Raw genomic sequence first — 20,813 nt, 5'->3', positions numbered from 1 at the left:
ATATTTTGTTTTGCAGCTTTTCACCTTTTCTTTGCCTTTACCCGTCCCAAGTGATATCACAACCTAAGTGTTTGTTTGATCAGATTACAACTCCAAAAGCCTTAATTAGTTTCATAATTATGGCTTCCCTTAACCAATTCACCTGATTTTAAAGCAAAGAACTCCAAACAGACCAGTTTACGCCAGCACAGACCTGCTAAAAAAAAAAAAAAAAAAAAAAAGACCAGCGCTTCACATTCCACTAGTTACGCAGAAGAGTTAAAGTTACTGTATCTCCATGCCGGAGAGCCATGGCCATTGTGTGTGAAATTCGCCTGAAGTAGATATGTATATATAGTTAGACACAATACTGCGTCCCCTTTTACTGTTACTGAGCACTACAGTATGACAATGCCACATGTAGAACTAAAAACTTACATATAAACTATGTTTTACAACCGATCAAGGATTTAAGTCCCAGCTACATATCTTTATGAGTTTAGGATACCTGCAAACATTTTTTGTGCTCAAATTCCGTTCACAAAATCAAAATGCTGTAAGCTAAAGTGTCTTTAGTCGGGCTTAAGCTGCCCCCTAGTGGACACCCCTCTAATAGCCAGGTTCCAAACAAAGTTAAGGCCAGCATGTCACGGTACACTTATCTAAAATAACAGGTGGATCCGTTTAGTCTGGAAGCATTTCACTAATAAACCAATATACAAAGAGTATATTAACAAAAGTGTACTTTTTAAGAGAAGTATACTTGATTAAACATAAAGAACTCACCATCCTCTTCATTTCCTTTGAAACCTTATTGCCACTCAGGTGGCTGTAGAAGGGCCGGTCTGTCCAGTGACCGCTGTTGTGAGTAACAGAATGGTCCTTTGTTGGTTCATTTTGGCTCTCATGGCCTTTTTCTTCTTTCTGTAAGAATAAAGTACAGAACAGGAAGTTAGCAAACCATGAATGCATCATGTCAACCGCCATTGGGTGGATTCAGACATTCAGTGTTTTTAAACTAACTTACAGGTAAAATGTGTCCTAATATTAACGTTAAGACTTCAACGACCAGTGATCAATGATTCATGTTGCTCAAACTGCAATTCCCAAGCCTCAAAGTGTTACAGAATTTTAAAATAAAATTGGAAAAAGATACAGATCAGTCCCAAAGAGACAGAGTGTGAAGATTCCATGAATGCTGATGTGGGTTGGAGAATCCTCATCACTACCCATACATCATTATATTCTATAGTCTATCATTGTGTGGTGGCTCCTGCAACTTAACAAGGACATGCGTCAAATTAGTCAACTCATCAATGAGTGAATCGGATTGCAAAACTTATTTCTAATTCCATAATACAGGTGAGTCTGTGTTCAGCTCTGCAAATTTTAGAGTGCTGATCGACTAGAGGGTAATATTTTTTTTGGCAACATTCTTATCTTTTATCATAATTTGCAGTTGTCTTTTATATTTGTTTAAATATGCAGGCCCATGTACTGGGATTTTTGTTGTGCCCACTGTCAGCTCCTGTAAATTAAATTTTTCAGCTAATTTTTGTTTACTTTATTTTTCCTGAACTAAAATATTTCCTGGACGTTCAATTTATTGTTTATCATTTCATTAAACTCTCCAGCTGAGCTTTAAATGTCTATTGTAGTCTTTGTGTTGTGCTGCCTTGGTGTTGCCTGCTCTTCTCTCTCTCTGTTCCCAGCAATCATCCTCACCTGTATATAAAGCCTGGTTTAGTCACGCACCTTCAGCAAAAACTCAGTGTTTATCTGTAACCTGGCCTCCCAATGTTCTGAGATAGTAAACTGTGTTTCTCATGTCCTGATTCACCTTTTGCTCTTTTGTTCCAACCTGCAGTCAGCTCCGTTTCCAGCTATCTGGTTCTGGTTCCCTGCAACTCCATCCGTTTTGGTACTGCCTGCGGTCTCCGTGCTCCTGCATCATTATAATTCATTGTTCAATAAACGTCATCTTCAACATTTTTGGGTCCAATCATTTCATTTGGTTAGATCGTAAAGGAGTTTTCTGGCCACGCCATGGACCCCAGCAGGAGCAGACCGGGTACACAAAGCCCTCAGGTCGCAGGGGAGGCTACCTGTCATCTTCTACCTCACCATTGATGTTACGGCATACCTAGCTCATCCTGCATAACCCGGTTATCGATTGGCCATCCGTACAATCACCCTGTGGAGCGAAGCCTATCACCTTATGTGTTTACAGTCCTTATTCCTCCCAGGTCAGGGTGCCAGAGAGTCCGACTATCCACTCCATTCCTGATTGCTATCACGATTTGGATGTTGGTTTAGTAAGGATCGGGCCCTCTCTCTACCCCCTCACAGACCTATGACTGCTCTGTTATGGTTTGGTATAGGACGGACAAAATGAACCTCAGAGCAGGACAGCTGAGACACAAGTAGGGATAACAATAACAACAGTTTATTAAATAATATGTGAGTTCAACTCAGGGTCTTCTTAGGTAAGGAGAGTTCCACAGGGGAGTAGAACCAAGGAGTAGTTTCCTTCAACAGGGTGAATACTTAGGAAAGGTGAGTTCAACTGAGGAGTAGACTTCATATAAAGTAGAGTCCCAACACAAATAGTCTTCTTCACAGAGGGTAATCCAGCTTAAAACTTCCTTCCTCTAAAAGGAGGGTTCAAAATGCTCACTAAGGTGTGCACCAAAACACCGAGTCTCTTTCTCATAATGCCGCGGTTCACACCGGGCCGCGATCAGGACGCTACAAATTTGCAGGGTCATGTGGTGACGGACGCGCCCTCCTTTGCCGGTGTGTCCATTGCGTGGCAACGGACGCACCTCCTTCGCCCGGTGTGTCGCTCTGCTTGGTGGACTTTCGCTGCGAAAATCGCCCCGGTGCGTCATCAAATAGGAGGAGCTTCCATTCCGCTCGGCGTCAAGTCATCATGACGGACCTTTTCACACGGAGCGAGTTGTTGTGAAAAGCTCCAATACAGAGAGTATCATATTTGCTGCAGAGCTGCGTCTGGATGACGGCCGCTTTCAGTGGTCCTTCCGCCTCTGCGGGACCCCGTTTGAGGACCAACTGTCCATTCACACGCGCACATGTAAACAATAAAAAAAAAAAAAAAAACGCTTCTTGCTGCAGCTCGCTCTTCCCCCCAAAAACTCTGCCATAATTGTGTTTAGAAACCAGTCACCATTTGTTTTAGTATACCTTTGTGTAGTTAATTAATAAAATATTCTCCACACAGACGATTCGCTCGCGCGCACGTAAAAAAAAAGAAAAGAAAGAAAGAAACTCCGCAGCTTGCTGTGGAGTCTGCTCCTCGCTCTTTCCCAAAAAACTCGGTCATAATTGTCTTTAGAAACAGTCACCATTTGCTTTATTATTACATCTGTGTAGTAATACGTAAAATAATCTCCATGGACGATTCCCTCACGCGCACACGTAAATAAAAAGAAAAAGAAACTCCGCTCCCCCTGCTGTGGTGCTGCTGCTCGCTCCAAAACTCTCTCATAATGTGAAATAAAGGACAAAAGAGACATAAGTCCTGCTCACAGGCTGCTACAGAGACAGGACATGTTCACATCTTCAGTCAAACTCCAGACATCTCCACGTCACTAATATCCAGTCCTGATTGGTCATCCACGGCACGAAGAAGAGCCGAAAAGTTCAGATTTTTCAACTTGGGGGGGAGGGCAACGCGACCTGACGCGACGCTAATATCGTGCTACAAACGCGCAAAATGCTCAAAAATCGCTTCACTCGTGTCGCTTCACTCGCGGTCCATCGAATCGCGCTGCGCGGTTTGGTGCCAAAAGCGTCATTACATAGGAATTACATGGAACCGTGGCTGCAGTCGCTCCTGTCGCGCCAGATGTGAACGCAAGCATAAGAGAGTTCAAAACCACAAATCGCTTACACAACTCAGCGTCTCATTCCCAAAGGACTTTTACAAATCAGAGTCTTTCTAAAAGGAATGTGCACAGGACAGAGTCTTTATCTCAAAAAAGGAGATTTCAAAAACCAAAGTGAAATGGGAGACCGGGAAAAACTAGAAAATAATCTTCCTTTCAAAAAGGTGAATTTACAGGTAAACACTTTAAACCCACTGGGAAAGTGTAGGAAAAAGTCACAGGAGGGACATCTAAATGCAATACAAGGCTGATTACTCACAACTTGCAGACATGAAGACCCAAGGACAGGACACCACAACATAACTAAAACAAAATGAGCAGAGTCTCTTTAAAAAACACACTCAATCACAGACAGCTGGCGATCCAAGCAGGTGTTAGACCATTTAACTCAAATCTGCAGGAACATCATAACAGCAGCAGAGGGGGCTCGAAGGTCAGGACAGAGATAAAGACATGCAGGAATATAACTAAAGACCAGAGGGGGATAGAGAGGCCAGAACACATATACAATATGAGAGAGGGAACAGTGAGGAGATAAATAATAAGACAAAGGCTGAAGTGAGAACAGACAAAACCAGTGACAAGAACATGGGACACAGAAGAGGTGATGAGGTGTGGCACAAGAGAAGCGGGCTGGGACTAACAGAATAAAACATAACATATGTAGGATATGACTGGGAGAGAGAGAGAGAGAGGACAGAGAGAGGAGAGAGAGAGAGAGAGAGACGAGAGAGAGGAGAGAGAAGAGAAGCAGAGAGAAACAGAGCAGAGAGAGAGAGAGAGGAGAGAGAGAGACTGAGAGATGAGAGAGAGAGAGGAGGAGAGAGGAGAGAGAGAGAGAGAGAGAGAGAGAGATGCTCACTCACATCAGACAGAACAGGAGCGCTGAGGACCCAAAAGGAGGACAAGGGAAAAACACAGGGGCCAAATCCCAAAAACAACCCTATTAAGACACAACCCTAACAGCTCTATTGATTCATTTCTGGGTGCGTCCCTACCCTCCAGTCGGTTGTACAACCTGTCGTGCCTGACAGAGAATTGATGGAGCAGTACATCGGGAGGTTGAATGGCATCACAGTCCGCAACCGATACCTGCTCCCACTCTTGGATTCGGCATTCAACTCCTTGCATGGGGCCACATATTTCACAAAATTGGTTTCATGCAATGCTTATCATCTTGACAGGGTCAAAGAGGAGGATGAGTGGAAGACAGCATTCAACATGCCAATAGGGCACTTCTAGCATTTAGTCATGCCTTTCGGCCTCACTAACGCTCCCGCCACTTTCCAAACATTAGTGAATGATGTCCTCAGAGATGGCCTCAACCAATTTGTGTTTGTGTATTTAGACAGCATACTCATCTTCCCCAATAGCCTCCCTGAACACGTCTGTCATACCCGTCTGGTACTTCAATGACTTCTGGAAAGCCGCCTGCATGGTAAAAAAAGACTCCATCTCCTTCCTCTGCTTTATTTTAGAATCAGATTAAACCTAACCCATCTAAAGTCAGAGCTGTAACCAATTGGCCTACGCCCACCAACATAAAACAACTCCAACAGTTTCTCAGCTTTGCAAACCTCTATTGCAGGTTAATACACAACTTCAGCCAAGTCACAACTGCACTTACAAAACTCACCTCGTCTAAGACACCCTTCCTCTGGTCCACTGCAGCCAAATATGCATTCCACGCACTTAAACACTGTTTTTTCACAGCCCCCATTCTCATCAAACCGGACCAAGACCGCCAGTTCATCGTAGAGGTTGATGCCTTTGGGGCCATCTTGTCACAGTGGGCTGAGGGAGATCAACATATCCATCCCTGCGCTTTTTTCCTACGTCTGTCTATGTCTGATCAGAAATATGCTTATTTAGGGTCTGCTTCTTTCTCTGCCCCTGACCAAGGCAGCATCTACAGCTGGAGTTGGTCCCCGGGTACCGGACTGTGGCTGCCCACTGCTCCTAGTGGTTGGATTGTGTCTAACTGTAATTAGGATGGGTTAAATGCAGAGGACAAATTTCATTGTATGTATGTATGTATATATGTGCAATGACAATAAAGTTTCTATCCTATTCTGCCATGGTCTGCTCGTCTGCCTTGGTTCCTGTTCTCTCTGTTTCCCTCCAAGTGGTGCGCAAGTGGAGCTGAGCACCCTGAACCACACCTGCAGCTCATTTCCACCTCATCATGAGCTGCTGAATTTAAAGCCTGGTGATGCAGCTCATCACCACCAGAGACTCAGCTTTATATTCAGCCGTTCAAACGACAGTCAGCATACAATGCTGGCCAGCCTACTTCACAAGGTAAACCAGGTCCTCTATTTTCCACAATAGAGCCTGTGATTTTGGTGTTTCCACACGCCTTCCTGTTTGAACTTCTACGCCAAGCTGTAGGATCATCTTCCACCTGCAGCTTGCACCACCTGCAGCTCATTACTATTTTCTGTTGCACATTTCGTGAACATTGTGAATAAATCTTCAGTTATTCATTTATTTCTCTTTCTTGCTCCCTGCATTTGAGTCCAGTTCAAGTCCCGGTTCAGCCTAATTCCGAACTTTAACCATAACATTATTCTATTCTATTCTCCTGCTGAACAAAACTATGACATGGGTAACCGGGAACTCCTGGCGGTCAAGGAGGCACTGGAGGAATGGAAGCAATGGCTAAAAGGTACTACTGTCCCCTTCATAGTCTGGACAGATCATACACACCTTGCTTAATCCAGTCACCTAAAAGATTGAATTCCTGACAGGCCAGGTCGTCGCTCTTTTTGCCATGGTTTAGTTTTGCTCAGTCAGTCTTTTCATTGTTTGTCATTTAGTTATCATCTGTTTATTTTTACGATACTCTTTTCTTTTATTATATGTGCTGCTTTAGTATCAGTTTTGGTTTCTGTTCTGTTCTAGTTTTCTTCAGCCAGTTTGTGGTTGCATTACTGATTATTAGTTTATGACTTGTTTATTTTCTCATCTGTGTTATCAGTTACATTGTAACATTGGGTTTGGTATATGTTATTATGTAGTCTCTGTTTTTCTTGTTCTGCTTTAAGTATTCATTTGTTCATGTATTCCTTGGTCAGTTCTCATATTCTTGCCCGGTTCAGTATTATATTTTATTCTGTCTTCTGTTTAGCTGGTTTCACTCCATGCCCTGCATCTGCCATTATGTCTTCATCCCTCTGGCATCTCTGTTTGTGTTGTCACATCATGCCATTTCACCAGCTCTGTGCCCTCCTCTCACACTTTGATCCAGTCTGCTTTGTGTTTTCATTCACTCCCGCTCTTGCACCAGCTCAAATGTCTTTCTCTATTGCATCACTTCACTTTGCGCCTCCCTCACTATCTTGCTCCATCCATACTCTTTGTCACCAGCCATGCCCCCTTTCTCGATCCTACTCCTCAGTGCACCTTGTTAACACCTGCTTATTTAATCTCCTCCCAGCCCTCACACCTTTGCCAGTTTGCTGTTGCTTCTAGCGCACCATTTCAGCCTTTTTGTACGCAGTCCTTTTTTACCTTGCCGTGTACCTGAATCTTGCTCCATGTTTCTTGACTGCGCCTTTTGCCTCAGCCCTTATGTCAGTGTTTGCTCGTACCTCTGACCCCTGCCTGGATATGACTGCATTTTTTGTCTTACCCTGCCTGTACCTCTGCTCTGCTGCCTGACAACGTGTGTACCGAACCTCAGCCTGGAATAAACACGACAACTACTTTTACACCAAAGCCTGGTCAGGGAGTTTGTATTGTGGGTCCAGCCTCTCAAGGTGCCGGGCTCCTGCCCGGCCTGACAATACAAACTGGCCAAAACTTGGACCCAGCGAACTCCTCACCTGCCATCGCAGCCACAGACCTTGCCACCATCAAAGACATTTTTTCTGAAATCAATTTTTTGATTGTTATCATTCCTGCTTCACACCCAAGAAGAAATTTGATTATCTCAACCAAGCCCTTGACCTTGTAGAGGCCAATACTTGGCTGTATGACTTTTTCCCAGACCTGGAAAGTCTGGATGAGTTTTTTTTGCTGTTGAGAGACTTCCACCCTGGATTGGACAGCCTGAATGCCACCTGGCATCTAGCCTCCTGCTCACTGACAGCGACTCTGAGTGGGAGGATGTCGATGATGAAAAGTCATCCGAGGCTGAAGTTCAGGCGCTCCAGGACATGGCTACATTACTGTTCAAGATTCAAGACTTATTTTTTGAGTATCAGGACTGCCTCAGTCAGCGGAGCAAACAGCGTGTTTTTTTGGCACTTGATCAGATCGTTTTTGCTGAGCCTGAGCTATTAAGCACATTACCTGAGTTAAGAGACATTAAAACGCAGTTTAGGCAGGGTTCTGTGCCATCCTGCATTGAGGACCCTATGGACTTTCTTGTTGAATTCATATCTACAACCTTTGCTCAGTCGAACCACTCAACATTACGCTGTTCGACTCCGCAGTAACTCCTGGTTATTTTTTCCCACCGGCTTCTCAGCAGCCTCCCGCTTTGACTCCAGCTTCATCGTCTCCACCAGTTCCAGCTCCACGGCACTCCACAGTACAGGAACCGACAGAACAACACCGGACAAGAGGACTGACTTCACAGCATGCTGAAATCAACGTCACCTCTCCCTCCTCCTGTCCCCACTCCATGCAAGCTGCGGGCACTTCAGTTGCTGCCGGCTCCAATAAGCTCTGCGCCCCAAAAGCCTGAAGCTCCAACACTGCCTGAACTCTTAACGGTGGAAAGTTTTCAGAACCATCGGTTCCACTTCCAGCTCCTGAATCGACCGTCAACCCATCAGGAAATTCCATGTCGCTGCCGCAAATCGCAGCACACGAGCTCTGTGACATAGCAATGGCACCTGTTGAGACAGCAGCAATGCTGTCACCGCTCATTCAGACCGCACTGTTCGCTTCAGTTCCACTGACCAAAATTTTAGTGGGTACCATGACGACGAGCACGGTCATCAGTTCTGGCTCAGCGTGCATGGCGGTGAAGGCGTCGGCTGAGCACGCTCCACAGAGTTCTTCAACAACACTGACGTCATCAAAACCGCTTTCTCAGCCCTCCTTGAAGCTCTCACCTCAGGCCACGCCCACGAAGGCTGCTTCGCTCTCAGTGAAGCTCAAGTCACCAGGATCAGCTCCTTCGTCGGTGTCAGCCAGCTCCACCTCCAGAGGGGGGTACCCGCACGCACAGTGCAGCTGTCCCAGATCTTTGGCAGCCTGCTCTAGCATCTGTCCTGCATGCAACCTGAGAAGACTGTGACTGTGGGTTGGCTAGTAACTTTACCTTTTTCTTCTGGTTAATGCAACTCTGTCTTCATGCCTGTGATGCTGTCAAAAATTTGTTGAAAGCACTATCTGAGACATTTTCATGTATTTTCCTTATGAAGCTAAAATTTGCCATGTGTTTTATGAGGAGCTCTTCTTGTGAGAATTAACTCAATTTCTGCAGCAGCTGAGTCCCTGCACAGGTTCCCTACTAAATTTTTCTATTTAAATACGGTTCTGGATTTGCCTGGGCAAATTTTTCCACATCACTTTTGTTGAGAGTCATGGTTCTCAAGATTGACCCGGTAGCTGGTGGTACTTCTTTTCTGCAGTTGGTTAATAAGTCATGCTATAGGAGTCTATCCTTGTTGCATTTTTGGGTTAAGCATCTATATGCTTGGTGCCTGTGTTTCATGAAACCTATGTTTATCTTGTGCCCCATGTTGATCTTTATCATTCCACTAGTTGGGTTCTCTCTGGGGAAGGATTGCCATTTGGAGGGATTGAATTCCTCTCAAATGGTAGCAGAGACCTTTCATTGGGTTTGGACTGATTTTGTGTTAAAACCGTATAGGGAAATCTGTTTTTCGCATTTTTTGAGAAAGGGTTTTTTTTTTGGGGGGGTAACTTTGTCTCTGGCGATATATCTCTACCGTGGCCAAGTGCCTCATCATGCATCTGGGTACTAAACCTTTTATGCAGGAGGATTACGCACCTGAGTGCCTCATTTCAGCTCTCATTTGTTTCTTTCTGTGGGTCTCCAATTGAATTTGTAAAGCCTCTATTGGGTTCATTAACTCACTGGTTCCCGTGTTTGTTCGAATGCGTCTGGAGATGGGATTTTGAGACAATGTACGATTTTCCCTCTCATTGGATTTTTGGATTAATCTGGACTTTACTCCTTAGTCTGTTTTTATGGTTTCTCCGTGTGGTGGTTTCCACCCTGAGGCACCGTGCTCTCCCTGTCTGTGGTTCTCAATGTTCCAGTCCGGTGTCAGTCCCTGCATGTTCCTCTAGGTCCAATGTCCCCATGGGTCAGGCCCCTGAGGCTGTTGTACACCTTAAAGCGTCTCCTGATCACCCCTGGACCATGCCCTAAGCTGGTCCCTCAACCTATCTAGGCACCGGGTTCCACCCAGTGGCTGCCCGCCTGCTGGTGTTGCCGACGCTGTTTTCTGCCCGTCGGTCCTGGTACCTGTTTTTGGTCTTGTTATGGGCTATCCTTGGAGTTCCCTGTCTGGTAGGCTGTTTTGTTTGGGTCCTGTCTCCCTTTGCCCTCCATGCTGTTTTTTCCCCTCCGCCCTTCCGGTGTCGGGTGGCCGTTGTGCGGTCGTCCGGTGACGCCTGCATGGGGAGGGGATACTGCCACATTTTAGCCCTGAGTGGGGTGATGGTTTTGTTTTTCCTCCTTTCTTCTAGCCACCATCTGCTCCTGCTTTGCTTTATTAGTTGTTTCTTTGCATCATGTGTTTCCCCTTGTTCTATTTCGCTTTGTCACTTTGTTTCCTTTGTTACTTTTCATACTTCTGCCATGGTTTAGTTCCGTTCTTGTTTTGCTCAGTCAGTCTTCTCATTGTTTATCATTTAGTTATCATCTGTTTATTTTTGCTATTCTATTTTCTGTTATTATCGGTTCTGCTTTAGTATCGGGTTTTTGGTTTCTGTTCTGTTCTAGTTTTCTTCAGCCAGTTTGTGCTTGCATTATTGATCATTAGTTTATCACTTGTTTATTTTCTCATTTGTGTTATCAGTTACATTATAACATTGGGTTTGGTATCATAGCGGCTGCAATAAGTATCACAGCAATGGACAGTACTACCATCATTTCTACAATTGTGCCATAATTCAAAGCTGTGCTACCCGTGCAGAATCAGAGGAGTATAGACAGGACCATTCTGAACATTTTCCTGACCCAGATTACAGGTTTGAGAAACTAACATTTTTTTCTAATAGGATGTTAAGAATCTTGCAAATCTGTTTTTTTTTTTTTGCAAATCTCTAATGTGAGAGACAGTCACACTAGAGAGGCACCGTGACGTCTGCTCTCTCTCTGGCTGCTAATCCAACATGGTAGAATAAGGTTTATCAGTTTTAACATTAAATATCTTGTCTTTGTGGTGTATTCAATTGAATATAGGTTGAAGACGATTTGCAAATAATTGTATTCTGTTTTTATTTACATTTCACACAATGTCCCAACTTCATTGGAACTGGGGTTATATAAAGAACATTGCATGAACATTCTACAAATATTCATTTAATGTTCTGCTTCAACTGTTCATATGATGTTTGTGAACATTCGTGAACGTTTGTATAATGTTCATAAAAATGCTCATATGCAAACATTACCTGTCCTCGTTCTTTGTTCATGTGATGTTCATGCAATGTTCAAGCCATGTTTGCTAAGAATGTTCAGTTTCCGGGTGGGAAATCCACTTTTTTGGGGGTGGAGGTTGGGGGTGACAGCCAATCAGAGTAAAGAGGTGCTGCAACATCACTGGCTGGTCTCTCTATGGCTGCTAGTCTATATAGTGGAAGCCGCTCCAAAACCGCTGTGTTTCTGTATAAATCTAACATGTTTTTCATATATTATGTGAAAAATACACAAAAATAAACTTCTAAAACTGAAAACACTGTTTTGATAACACATCTGGAGTCATTTACAAGACATCTCACGGACGTCAGCGTGCACGCGCATCACATGTGGTCAAAGGTAACTTCTGGCCTTTTCAAAACCTCATGTATGCTCACACACACGCCCTCCTGCAGACACTGTTAAAAGGTACATGCTCATATGGCCTAGGGTATTTTAGCATTGCGTTATATTTTCTTTTTTTTTATTTCATTGCAGATGTACCCTTTTCTGACTGCAGCCCACAATGAGGTAGGTTTCTATGTTGTGCTTCTTCAGGTAGATGTTTCTTTCTCCTCCTGCTCCTGGCTCCATGTCATAGTCCCCATTCAGACAATTCAAAGTAGCTCTGGTGATATGGATACGGCTGTGGTGAAAGACAAAAACAAATCACCATGAAAACTTTCATTTCAAGCCTTCATGCTAATATCCACACCATCTTATCAAAAAACAGGTTTACATTTTGTTTTGTTTATTGTTTTTTTTTGGGGGGGGGGGGGGATAATGACTGCCATGACAGCATGGACATACCCAGCTTTTCCTCCAGCCTCCATCTGATTGGCCAGTGTGACATCATTGGACCAGACATCAAACTGCCACTTCCTGAGTCCCAGCACCCCACAGTGCACTCTGCCACTGTGGATACCCACTCGCATATTCACATTCACTCCTGTCACCTCCCGTACAAGCCTGCAAAAAATAAACATGGAGTTATGTGGTCAGCTGCAACTGTTGATGTTTCCAAGCAAGATTACCTACAAGATAATGTATTAATACACTCTGGCCTGAAGTGGCAACCATTAAATTTAGGGCTGACTCCGGAAAAGGGGGAAGAATGGTGTAGAAAATATTGTGTGATTACGGCATTAAAAGCCGCCCCAATTATTCATTTATTCATTTTCTGCTGGTTATCTGGGTCTGGGTCACTTTGGCAATAATAACAATGGACTGCATTTATATTGTTATGTGTCGATGCGGGTTGAGGAGCGGACCTGCGTCAGACGGAACCCAGCGCTAAAAATAACCAGAAAGCGGTTCCAATAACAAAAACAATTTATTTATTTCACCCGCTGGTGCATAATCAAGTGTAAAAACTAAAATAGCGTCCTTCTGGTGGAGTGAAGGCTGGCACGCTCTCCAGCGCTCAAAAGGATCGAAGCCCGGCGCTCCTGGACTCACTATTACCGCCAAACACCCCCCAGGTGGACACGACAAACCGACTCTCTGCGAAGGATAGAAGAGGTGAGGTAAGTCAGCAGTTACAACTAATATCCTTCAAAAGACACACACTATCAGCAACACATTCAGGTCTGTATTTTAAACTTTATGCAAATGAGCAGCTTCTCACAACAGGTGGAGGATCACTTGTCCGCACGCCACAGCAGTGAGAAGCAAGCTGCACAATTCTCATCACAATTCAAATATACTGCGTAACAAAATACCAAGTTACTATCAACAATTAGTCAAACACTTAATCACCTCTGATGTGTGCTGACAGCATGTGTCCCTCACCCTTCCTCCTTCACGGGCTCGATGTGTCAAACCCAGGCGCGGTCCTCAGCGTCTCACAAACGAACATCACAAGGTCGAGTTCCCGGCAATTCTGCTTGAATCACACATGACTTAAATGCAGAACGCCATCCAATTATCTGCTTCAGCTGAAAGTCTTTAAGGCTGCACGTGAGCACCATTCACAGGTGCTGCACATGATGTTGATGAGGGTGAAGGACTCTTCAGCCAGCACCATCTCCACAGACAATCAGTCTTCATGCCACCTGGAGAGCAAAGAAAAGAAAACACCAAAATGTCCAGCCACACCCCCCAACACACAACATATATAGCGCTTTTCCATCTGCATCAGATGCTCAAAGAACAATAATGCCTCACATTCACCTCAATGTCAGGGTGCTGCCATACAAGGAGCTCACTACACACCAGGAGCAACTAGGGGATTAAGGACCTTGCTCAAGGGCCCTGAGTGATTTTCCCATCTGGCTGGGATTTGAACCAAGGATCCTCTGGGCTCAAATCCAACACTTAACCACTACACCATCAACTCCCCACACAAAACTACACAAATAGCTTAGTCTTCCTCTGATCGAAAAATTAAATATGGAGCAAAAAATACAAAACAAATGTCACAGAAAAACACTCCAATAATAGACATTTCTGAGGAAAATGTTATGAGGTAAGCTAAGAGAGTGAAGTTTTTAGAAAGAAAAACTGACAAGTGTAAGGACATAAATGATAAATTGATGATGTGATGTGAAAAAAATTAGCCATCAGAATAAAGAAAAATAATTTGTAATAAATATTAACATGAGAGGAAAAGGTGGGCAGAATTAGAAACAATTTTCACAAATGAGAAATTTTGATAAACCAAACATTTACACAAAAAAATCTTAATATTTCAAAATACTTTTCTAATTATTTTCATGACTTTTTGTGCAAACTGTCAAAATTAAAACTTTGTCAACTAATCCACAAAGATTTTCTTTATTGGGTAATTATATACAGTAATTATTAATAATAACAATTACTTTATCATTTTGTCTTGTATTATATTTTAATATATGTATTGCAATTGCCTGCACCATTGAGAGTGTACAGAACTGAAGTAGAAGAGCAAATAGTCACTGTCAGCACATTGACCTATAAATGTCATCCTGTTTTTTGGGTGTGAGCAAAGCTCAGCCCTAGAGGAGTGTTTCTTTCTGCACTCCATGGGAATAAATGCTCACCACATCGGAGCACAGAGGAGCCCATGCAACTGGGATGCACTCATCTGTTTTCTGCTGAGAGACGGCGCCGACGTGAAGACGGTCTCTGTTTTTACTGTGGACACTCTGGACATTTAATTACCAATTGTCAGGCCGGGGGTGCCACGGTGGCACCCCAAGCCTGACAATTGCTCTATTCTTCCATCTTCAGCACAAAACATTATTTCAGCTAAATTATCTTCTGAAAATTTGCCAGCTTCCGTGTCAGTTTTTGCTGATTCCGGTTCTGATGCTAACTTGATGTTGTCCTCTCTCGCCAGGCCTTAGACTGTTTAAGCTCTCGTGCCCTCTGGTGGTGAAAGCTGTGGATGGCCATGAATTGGGTTGTATTACACACTGTACTCAGTCTGTTAATATGATTATAGCAGAGAACCACTCAGAATCAATCAGCCTTCATGTCTTTGATATGACTCACCCCATAATCTTGGGGCACCCCTGGTTGCAACTAGGGATGGGTATTGATAAGATTTTATTGATATCCATGCCATTATCAATTCTGCTTATCGATCCGATTCCTTATTGATTCCCTTATCGATACCTCTTGTGAATTTTGTACTAAAAGTAGGCTTTATGGGTTTTCTATGTATTTGATTGAGTCTTAAAGTAAATAAATGTTATGTGCCGACGCGGGTTGAGGAGCGGACCTGCGTCTGACTGAACCCAGCGCTAAATAACCAGAAAGCGGTTCCAAAAACAAAACATTTATTTCCCTTTCTGTGCAATACTTGTGTACAACATAAGATATGGTTTGTCTGGCGGAGTGAAGGACGGCGCGCTCTCCAGCGCCCAAAGGGATCGAAGCCCGGCACTCCTGGACTCACATTCACCGCCAAACACCCCCCAGGTGGACACGACAAACTGACTCTGTGAAGGATAGAAGAGGTGAGGTAAGTCAACAGCTACAACTAATATCCTTCAACGGCACACACTATCAGCAACACATTCAGGTCTGAATTTAAGCTTTATGTAAATGAGCAGCTTCTCACAACAGGTGGAGGATCATCAGTCCGCACGCCACGGCCGTGAGAAGCGAGCTGCACAATTCTCATCAATGTTCAAATATACTGCGTAACAAAATACCAAATTACTATTAACACTTATTCAGACAATCAATCACCTCTGATGTGTGCTGACAGCATGTGTCCCTCACCCGTCCTCCTTCACAGGCACGATGTGTCAAACCCAGGCGCGGTCCTCAGCGTCTCACAAATGAGTGTCACAAGGTCGAGTTCCCGGCAATTCTGCTTGAACCACTCATGGCTTAAATGCAGAACGCCATCTAATTATCTGCTTCAGCTGAAGTCCTTAAGTCTGCACGTGAGCATCATCCACAGGTGCTGCGAGTCATTAGGCCTGCACGTGGACATCCTCCACAAGTGCAGCCAATAATGTTGATGAGGGTGAAGGATTCTTCTGCCAGCACCGTCTCCACAGACAAAAACCAGTTTGCATACCACCTGGAGAGCAAAGAAAAGAAAACAACACAAAAACATCCAGCCAAACCCCCCAACACACAACAAATAAATATGAAATTGGTCACTGTATCCTTGATCTCTGGACATAAATAAAAATAAACAAAACGGTGTTTTGTTTGAAGTTATTAATTCCAACTGGACTCTTATCGTTCTAACTTGACTCGTCAGACAGCCATGCAGCATTTGGAGCTGTGTGAACAGAACGGAGGAGGATTCTCATTTCTTTCTCGCAACAAGACAGGAGTCCCAGTTAGTGACTTTAATCCGCACAAAAGTGACTCACGATTTCACATATTCAGGGATGAAAGTGGTGAAAAACAAAAAAAAAGCTGAAACCCAAAATTACCCCCCAACACCACATGCATGGAAATGTTTGAATTCTAGAAGCTCTGAAATGCAATCTGGGACAATTTCAGACAATAAACTGCAGTGAGTGCAGCATCCATTTAGTGAGAAAAAAACCCCCAACTTTCCTTATTCAGATTCATTCCAGTAGTATTCTGCTCTTACTAGGATGCAGCAGTTTTCTAGTTTGGCAGATAGGTCTCGGGTAGAAATCACTGAAGAAATTAACACATTGAAAATATGGTCTGACCGAAACAGTCATTAAACTTAAATGAGACAGGGATGAAATGGAGGTGTAAGAGTCACTAGGTGTTCACAGGAAACGCTTATTTATTTCTGTATGTATGTATGTATGTATGTATGTTCATTGTTAGTTGGTTTTATATTTTCTGTTTTTATTCAGGTTCTTTTTGTCTCTTTCTCTAAAATTGTCTATAATCATTAGATTAGTTATTATTACTATTATTGTTGTGCTTGCTATTATTTTATATATTATTTATATATATATTATAAACAAAAATAAATTAAAAAAATATTACAATCTGTAATACATTTGACTACAAACGCTTGACAGCTGCAACTGCTTAATGCTAATTTTAACATTGAAAATGCCATAGGCATGCTAATGTGTTAGCATCGGTCCCATTTTTGTTATAAAATACATCTATCAACTGTTTCAGAAGACCATAACAGGTCGGTTTGACATAAAAAAGGTAAATAATACTCACAGCCATATGCTCTTTAGGGTTTTAGCGAGGGAAAGTGAAAGAAAAAAATTAATCAACGAAGTAATGATTGAAGCACTGCTTCGATCTGCGAATCACTGCTTCGATTGGTTCAAGGTTCAAAGCAAAGCCGCGCTGCAGAAAAGTTGATTACAGACCCGCTGCAGGGTCTGTAATCAGTGTAGAGAAATGATCATTTTCCTGACAAACACCCCCAAAAACAACAGCCACTCTGAAGGACCGATAAGGGAATTGTTAAGTAAAAAGGTTATTGATGTCGGTGGATCGAATCATTTCTTAACGATACCCAAAAGGAACCGGTTCTCGATACATATCCCTAGTTCCAACATCACCGTCCGAATTTCAATTGGTCTAAGGGGGAAATCATTTCTTGGGGCTCTGTCTATAAAATCACTGTTAAAACCTGCTCGTTCTCTGACAAGTTCTAACCCCGATCTCATGGGGGTCCCGACATGTTATCATGATCTGGCTCTAGTATTCAGCAAAAGTAAAGCCAAATCACTGCCTCCTCACCAGGTGTACGACTGCCATCAAGCTTCTCCCTGGAGCAAGCCCAACTCGGGGAAAGCTATTTTCTCTATCGGCACCCAAACGCAACTATGAATGAGTACATTCACGAGTCTCTGGCAGCAGGCTTGATGAGACCATCATCTTCGCCCGCAGAGGCGGGGTTGTTTTTCATGGAGAAAAGGACAATACGCTGCGCCCGTGTATAGATTGCAGTGGGCTTAATGATATTACTGTCAAAAATCACTGTCCTTTGCCACTCATTTCCTCAGCATTTGAGCTATTAGACGGAGCTAAGATTTTCACTAAACTAGATCTGTGTAATGCTTACCATCTGGTCAGAATAAAGCAGGGTGATGAATGGAAAACCACTATTAATACCCCTTCCAGCCATTACGAATAGCTAGTCATTCCTTTTGGTCTTACCAACACTCTTGCAGTCTTTCAAAATTTAGTTAAGAAAGTTTCTCAGTGTGAGTTTCTGGGTTGGGACCCAGAAACTCACACCTGCAATGTATGTACCAATGTGCAAACATTACTATGCCATAATCTCTTTGACAAAGCCGAAAAATGTGAATTTCAGAAATCTACGGTTTCATTCTTGGGCTTTGTCATTTCTGAGGGATAGATTCAAATGGACCCAGATAAAGCAGCAGGCGTGCGTGACTGGGCGGAGCTGACTTCACAGAAGGAAGTTGACGCTCCTCTGCACAATATCACGTCTCCTCTCCGGCCGTTTATCTGCACGCCAGAGCGTGATGAGGCATTTAGGGTCCTAAAGGAACGCTTTACTGGGGCCCCCGTGTTGTTCCTCCCTGACCACACAACAGTTTGTGGTGGAAGTTGATGCTTGTAATGTTGGTGGAGGAGCGGTGCTCTCCCAGGAAAACCCATCTGATAATACATTGCCTTCATGTGCCTATCTTTCAAAAAAGTTGACCGCAGCTGAGCGTAACTACAGATGCCGTATTAAGTTTACACCGACCACAAGAAGTCAGAATATCTGTGAACTGGTTAAGGCAACTCAACTCTCATCAGGCTAGGTAGTCTTTTCAGCCCTTCGGATTTTGTTCTCTCCTATCGCCGGGCTCTAAAACAGGAAACCAGACGCGTTATTCACCAGGGCAATCCGGTGGACACTCCATCTGATCAGAGTGCCATCCTACAGCATCGTGCTTCATCTCAGTATTAACCTGGGAAATTGAATTCAAGGTCCAATTGTTTGTTCCAGCTGCTCTCAGGGGGGTTGTGATCAGGTGAGCTCACGACAGCTGCCCAGGTACTAGGAACATCATGTTTGTAATACAGCAAAGATTCTGGTGGCCAGGTTTATCTAAAGATGTTATGGAAGTATATCAATGTTGTCAAATCTGTGCAATGCATAAATCCTCTAACTGTCCTCCTGTAGGTCATCTACTGCCATGCCTGTGCCCACCCTGGTCACCATTACTGTAGATTTTGTCACTGGTCTGCCACCCTCTAAGGGCAATACTACTGTACTGGTTGTTGATCGGTTGTCAAAGATGGTTCATTTTGTTCCCAAACCTAAACTGCCTTCAGCAAAAGAAAACAGCCGAGGTAATGCTAACTCATGTCTTAAAATTCATGGATTTCCTCAAGATACTGTGTCTGACTGGGGTTCCCAGTTTATTTTCAATTTCTGGAGGGAATTCTGCTGTCTCCTTGCAGACATTGCCAGTCTCATGTTGGGCTACCATCCACAGCCCAATGGACAATCAGAGAGACTTAACCAAGAACTTGAAAAGGGACTCCATATACTTGCCTCACAACACTTGGCCACATGGTCTTCACAGCTTTCAAGGACAGAACTTGCTAATAACCACCTACCGTCAGCTTCTACTGGATACTCACCATATCATGTTGTTTTTAGTCATCGACCCTCTTTGTTTCCTGCCTCAGAGCTTCACCCGCGTCCATCCAATCAGCACTTAGCCACACTCTCCTAATGCTGATGAACCTGGGAGCAGGCAAGAAGAGCACTGCTACGTTCATCTAAATCCTACAAATCAGCAGCAGACCGAAAATGGACTCCTGTGCCTCTGTATGCACCTGGTCAGAAGGTTTGGCTCTCCCACTGAAAGATCTGCCCAAGAAGCTAGCTCCTAGGTTTGTTGGTCCCTTCCCGGTCTCAAAGATTGTTAACCCTGTGTCTGTTCGTCTACGTCTTCCTAGGTCCATGCCCATCCATCCAACATTCCACATTAGCCATATTAAACCAGTCAGATCCAGCCCTTTGTGCCATCCAGCCGTTCCCCCGCCTCCCTCCGTGTGTGTGGATGGTGGCCCAGTGTTTTCTGTGCAGCGGCTCCTGGACTCTCACCACCGTGGACGTGGCTTTCAATATCTCGTCGACTGCGAGAGCTTTGGCACTGAGGAGCGGTCATGGATTTCCTCACATTTTATTCTCGACCCTGCTGTGATCTGTGAGTTTCACTCCTCCCATCCTGATTTGCCTGGGTCATCCGTGGTCAGCCATGGGGGGGTGCGGCACTGTCAGGGTTTGAGTTTTGTTTGGTTATCTGTTTTTATTTCTCTCTTTTGGTCTGTCTGTTGTTTTTCGTATTTCACTGGGATTTGTTTATTTATTCTCTTGCAGGGTTTTTCTGCTTGGGTCTGTCTGTCTCTGCTTCTCTTGTCTTTCTCGTGGTTCTTGGTGATTGGCGTTTCCCTCTCTCTGGCCATGCCCCTGTTCTGGTGCTTTCCATGCACACCTGGTTCTGATTTGCTGATTATCACCTGGGGTTATATAAGCTCACTAGGTGTGTTAGTTCCTCGCCAGTTTGTCATGCATTGTGTAAGCCTTCTAAAAACCAGAGCTGTTTGTTCAAGCTGTGCATTTGTGTCCAGCAATTCCAACATCCAGCCTGATAAAACCAAGTAATACCAGAATATAAGATGCGACCAAACCAGTTGGCTTGTGGCGGCCAAGCATTCATAGCGATGTCACTTTTTGATCGTCCAATGCTGACTCTTCCATTCATCATGAATCAGAATTCACCAACCAAGATTGTTCACCCACCCACCGTACGTGCTAGTCCAGAGGTGGCATGAAGCCCCATGGTGGAATAAAACTGAAAGGTGCACAGTCATAATCCCGTAGATTGCACCACTGGCTCCTCAGCCAAGCACATACACCAAATTATAAAGAAATTCACGTTTTGTGA

At 43.9% G+C, this 20,813-nt stretch overlaps 1 protein-coding gene across 1 annotated transcript in view; it reads right to left on the bottom strand.

The window, feature by feature from the left end:
• Positions 1–20,813, bottom strand: part of adcy5 (adenylate cyclase 5) — a 365,757-nt gene that overhangs the window by 152,797 nt on the left and 192,147 nt on the right. Inside the window, 3 exon segments of the mRNA XM_034185849.1 lie at positions 766–903; positions 12,001–12,142; positions 12,307–12,465. Of these exon segments, the coding sequence (XP_034041740.1) occupies positions 766–903; positions 12,001–12,142; positions 12,307–12,465 (439 nt within the window).

The sequence above is a fragment of the Thalassophryne amazonica genome, chromosome 14, assembly GCF_902500255.1.
Source record: "Thalassophryne amazonica chromosome 14, fThaAma1.1, whole genome shotgun sequence".
Lineage (NCBI taxonomy): Eukaryota > Metazoa > Chordata > Actinopteri > Batrachoidiformes > Batrachoididae > Thalassophryne > Thalassophryne amazonica.
The sequence above is the reverse complement of the archived record's forward strand: the minus strand, read 5'-3'. Positions and strand labels throughout refer to the sequence as shown.